Source organism: Tripterygium wilfordii, chromosome 7 (assembly GCF_013401445.1).
Source record: "Tripterygium wilfordii isolate XIE 37 chromosome 7, ASM1340144v1, whole genome shotgun sequence".
Lineage (NCBI taxonomy): Eukaryota > Viridiplantae > Streptophyta > Magnoliopsida > Celastrales > Celastraceae > Tripterygium > Tripterygium wilfordii.
The window spans coordinates 13902048-13906836 of record NC_052238.1 but is presented as its reverse complement, the minus strand read 5'-3'; the positions used below and the strand labels follow the sequence as shown (position 1 = coordinate 13906836).

The 4789-nt window shown below is 36.3% G+C and overlaps 1 protein-coding gene across 2 annotated transcripts; it reads left to right on the top strand.

Moving 5' to 3' along the window:
- Positions 1-844: 844 nt before the first annotated feature.
- Positions 845-3793, top strand: LOC120002821 (protein FAR1-RELATED SEQUENCE 5-like). 2 transcript variants are annotated; one of them, XM_038851659.1, is made up of 5 exons: positions 845-911; positions 1204-2446; positions 2967-3000; positions 3226-3425; positions 3528-3793. In XM_038851659.1, exons 2-5 carry the CDS (start codon positions 1216-1218, stop codon positions 3539-3541), a joined length of 1479 nt encoding a protein of 492 aa, XP_038707587.1. In that variant the 5' UTR covers positions 845-911; positions 1204-1215; the 3' UTR covers positions 3542-3793. The 2 variants fall into 2 exon arrangements, with proteins under 2 accessions (XP_038707587.1, XP_038707585.1); XM_038851657.1 differs by lacking the exon at positions 845-911 and having other exon boundaries at positions 1142-2446.
- The last annotated feature ends 996 nt before the right edge of the window (positions 3794-4789 follow it).

Here is a 4789-nt window from a genome sequence, read left to right as displayed (position 1 = left end):
ATTCATCTATTCCCAAACCAATGGAATCCAAGTACTACAACTAAAAAAGTGATCTCCATATGACAATATTATCAAAATTGGCTAGTCGTGTCCATTGCCATGTCAAAACAGAGCTTAATGGATATTGCAGGTGGGGGAGACTAGTCATCCTCGAGTATCGAATTTTTTACAAAAAAAAAAGAAGAAAGAAATGAGAATGAGTATTTATAGTCTTCAATTCGATTGGTAAATATCTATAAGAGACATACAAGGAAGAAGCAGTAGTAGAATTTCTCCAACATAAGTCATTGGTCCCCCATTTCCAAGTGCAATTGTGAGTGACATATGAAAAGGACAAAAATAATATTCAGCAACAAGTAAGCAAAAGTCAACTTCCAACAAAGGAAATGAAAGATTGTTTTCTTAACAATCTTGCTGAGTTGGTAGCTATTTCCAATTATATCCCATAATCAAGGTTAAAGCTATTCAACTCATGATTTCATGGCATTTGACCATTGCTCATTATTAGGCCATATTATATTGTACTCATGATATTAGGTATATGATCGTTGCTTATTATTAGGCATATTAGTTTCCTATTTTTGGCAATTTGATTTCCCAGTATTAAGAAGAGCAAACGGCTCTCTTACAATTATTAAGGTCTCTTATATATATATATATATATATATATATATATACAGTCCTTCTCATATGCGCGTCTGCGTATGCGGGCAAATTATGCGGGCTTCCAACACCAACCGTTAGATCAATCTAACGGCTGGAATTTTCAGTTTTAATAAAAATTCAAAAGCCCAAAAAATCTCATTTGTCTTCAACCTCCCACACACATCTCGACAGAAGACAGAGCTTTGTGACTTTGGCAGCTCCGCCTCCCACAGATTCCACGACGAAACTGCTTCCGTCTCCCTTGGGTCTTTGAACATTTCGATAGACAGAAACGCTTTCTTCCTCACGATTAGGTTTGTTTTCCGAAGATTTATTTGTTGTCTGATTTGTTTAGTGAAGTTCTCTTTTGTTTGTTGTATGAGTTGTCCGTCATCTTCCTCTCCCACAAAGCTTTACCTTATTTATTTTGTATGTGCTTTGTTTAGTGTTCCTTTTATTTTGAATTTAACTATATGGTTTGAACTATTGTGCTTTATTCACCTCAATAGTAGCAGATGTAGGACAATTTTTTAGACCTCTGAATGAAATTTTATGCAGATTGTTTTTCAAATGGATGTCAGCTCTTCTTCTTCCAATGATTTATCTTTTATTCCTCAAGTAAGGGCTGAAAAAATTCCAAAAATTGGGCAAGAATTTGAATCATTGGATGAAGCCCAAAAATTTTACAATGAATATGCAAGGGAGGCCGGATTTAGTACTCGAATGTGGACTACTAATCGAAACAAAAATAATGAAATCATTAGGAAGGAATTTGTTTGCTATAAAGAAGGGGCTCGAGAAAAAGGGGAATTAATATCGGATGGTAGTAGAAGACGTGGGACAACTAGAGAAGGATGTAAGGGCAAAATGGTTGTTGTAAGGTCAACTTCTAAAATGAGTTTCATTGTTTCAATATTTTGTGAGGTCCATAATCATGTGCTCACAACACCTAGAAAGGTGCATTTGCTTAGATCTCACCGTTCTATGTCAACTGCTAAGAAGGCTTTGACACAACAACTCTCTGCAGCGAATGTGCCTATTCACCAACAAATTAGTATTATGGAGTTAGAAGCAGGAAGTCTAGCAAATATTAGGTGTATAGAGAAAGATTTTTATAATGGTCGAAGGGATGAGGTGAAACTATTTGCTGGACATGATGCTCAAATGCTATATGAGTATTTTGAAGCAGAAAAGGAAAAAAATTCAGAATTCTATTTTTCAATCAATGTGGATGTAGAAAACAATATCAAACATTGTTTTTGGGCAGATGCAGAATGTAGAAAGGCATACCAGGCTTTTGGGGATGTAGTAGTATTTGACACAACTTATAATACAAATCGTTATGGTATGATATTTGCACCCTTTGTTGGAGTTAATCATCATGGACAAACTACTCTATTTGCATGTGCATTCTTATGTGATGAAACATCAGAGTCGTTCCGATGGCTTTTGCAGCAGTTGTTGATAGCTATGGTAGTTGGTCCACCTAAGATGATTATCACTGATCAAGATCCTGCAATGAGTAAAGCTATAGCTGAAATCCTTCCAAACACTTTGCATAGATTTTGTATGTGGCATATCTTGAGTAAATTTTCAGAAAAACTAGATGTAGTCAAGTGGAAGGAACATTATCAACATTTTCATAGATGCATATGGAATTCAGATAGTCGAGAAGAGTTCGATGTTCAATGGGCAGAGGTTATCGAGTCAAGTGGGTTGAATACAAATGAGTGGTTGAAAGCATTATACGATATTCGTTCCAAGTGGATTCCTGCATATGTTAATGATACATTCTCTGCAGGTATTTATAAAGTATTTGTTGTTTATTGCTTTTTTTTTTCTATAGTAATTACTTACAAAATAATTTGTTTTCGTTGTTATAGGTATGTCGAGTAGTCAAAGAGCATAAAGTTGTCATGCATTTTTCAAGTCTTATGTTTCAAAGAAAAATACTTTGATGGATTTTGTGGTTAGGTTTTGTAGAGCTCTAAAACGCCAAAGACACCAAGAATTATATCTTGATCACAAAGATATTAATGAACAACCTGTCATGAAAACCATGTTTGGTGTTGAGAAGTCATTAGCTGAGTTTTACACACAAACAATGTTTTACAAAGTTCAAGAGGAGTTATTCCAAAGCATGGCTTATATAGCGACATTTGAGCGTGAGTCTGGAAACTTGAAGTTCTACATTGTTCAGCGTGTTGAAGGGAATCAGAAAAGTGCTAGAAAATTAATTGAGGACAAGTCACTGAATTATATGAGTTGCAGCTGTAGGAAATTTGAGTCCTATGGAATTATATGTCGTCACATTTTTTCAGCTTTCAGCAAACAACTTCTACATCAACCACTGTCTGATATTTATGTTCTACGTAGATGGACCAAAGCTGCAAAATCGTTAACTGTTGGAGGTGCTGATGGGAAGGATAATTGTGATGGAAATATAATACTGAAGCACAATGCCTTGCGTAGACAAGCGTCGAATATTATTGAGGCCGCTTTGATCAATGAAGAAATATATAGCCTCACATCTGAAACGTTCGATTCACTCGAATGCAATATCAACTCAATGACACTAAATGATGGAGGACAGTCTTCTACACCTAGTTTGTCTCTATCAAAGCAGATTTACAATGAGCCAGAAAAAGTTAGAGCAAAAGGTTGCGGAAAGAGGCTAAAAGGAGGCAAAGAAATTGCCACTAAGAACCCCAAAAGGCGTTGTAATGGTTGTGGATTAGCAGGGCAATCACATGACAAAAGGAATTGTCCTTTAATTATGGGTAAACCTATGCATTACTATATTGTTGTATATGTTTTCTATGTTTTTAATGTACAGAGGTTCTCAACCTGTTTTGATTAACTATGTTTTTGTATGTTTGCAGGTAAGACGCAGTAGCTTCATGGCCTCTGCTGTTCAATTATTTTAAGGAGGTTGAATCCTACTGGACATTATTATTTTGATGTACGGTTATTCATAGGTTATGTTTTTCATTTTGAGGATGTTGAATCCCACTGGATATTGCTCAATGCATTTTTGGCTTGAGTTGAAAGTGATCGGTTTTCTAATCCTTGTTCACATATTAGTATAATTGGATTCTATTTTTGATAGCTAATAATTGATCTTGCTCTGTTTTGTGCCTGTTTTGAAATGACATTTTTTATCTACTGCTGCAAAAGTTATGCTAAGATGCAGAAGTTTCAATTGGCTTTGTCCTCACATATATAGATTGCAAAAGTTATGCTAAGATGCAGAAGTTTCAATTTACATTGAAAAGAGAACAATAGAGACAAAGGACCCTATCACATAGACAAATTGCATCAAAGCACATACACACTAATCATAACCAGCAATGCCCATTTTAAGTTAACCAATTCATAGCATTTGATGTGTCTGCTCTCCAAGATTTGCCCATTGATGAGTATGTCAAGAGGTGGCCACAACAACACACGGTTGTCTCTCAAATTCTGCATCATTTGTTTGCAACACTCATATATGATTAGCCTCAGCATACCCGAGAAAAGTAGCAGTCATCACAAGAAAAACATCCCCTTCTGGCGGTGAGTCATCAATAAGAAGCTTAAAACCTCAATTGTCAAATTAAAACTGAAAGTTAAGATGACATAACAGTAGTTCAACATATCTCAAATATCAAGAACCCACGAACCCATAAAATCCTACCTGAGAGGGAATTGAATCGAGAAGCCAAAAAGAATGACTGAATTCTACAATCGATTTTGGGCATAATCTAGACTCTCTTCTACCCTAGAATTGGAAGCAATCACGAATACGAAGGGGATTGACGGCGAAATCGCAAGACGAGAGGAAGACCAGAGGCAACCAAGACGAGACCCAGACGAGAGAGTCGAAATCGCAAGGAAGACCATGCAAAATTAGTGGGACGATGTGATTTCGAGACGAAATCTGTGGGAGGCGGAGCTGCCAAAGTCACAAAGCTCTATCTTCTGTCGAGATGTGTGTGGGAGGTTGAAGACAAATGAGATTTTTTGGGCTTTTGAATTTTTATTAAAACTGAAAATTCCAACCGTTAGATTGATCTAACGGTTGGTGTTGGAAGCCCGCATAATTTGCCCGCATACGCAGACGCGCATATGAGAAGGACTGTATATATATATATCTTCCTTG

Bases quoted from the DNA above. Each gene is read 5' to 3' on its own strand.
- LOC120002821 (XM_038851657.1), top strand. From the start codon at position 1,198: ATGCAGATTGTTTTTCAAATGGATGTCAGCTCTTCTTCTTCCAATGAT. The intron at 2,447-2,966 runs GTATTTATAAAG...ACATTTTTTCAG, and splicing joins TAATGATACATTCTCTGCAG to CTTTCAGCAAACAACTTCTA. The intron at 3,001-3,225 runs TGATATTTATGT...AATGACACTAAA, and splicing joins CTTCTACATCAACCACTGTC to TGATGGAGGACAGTCTTCTA.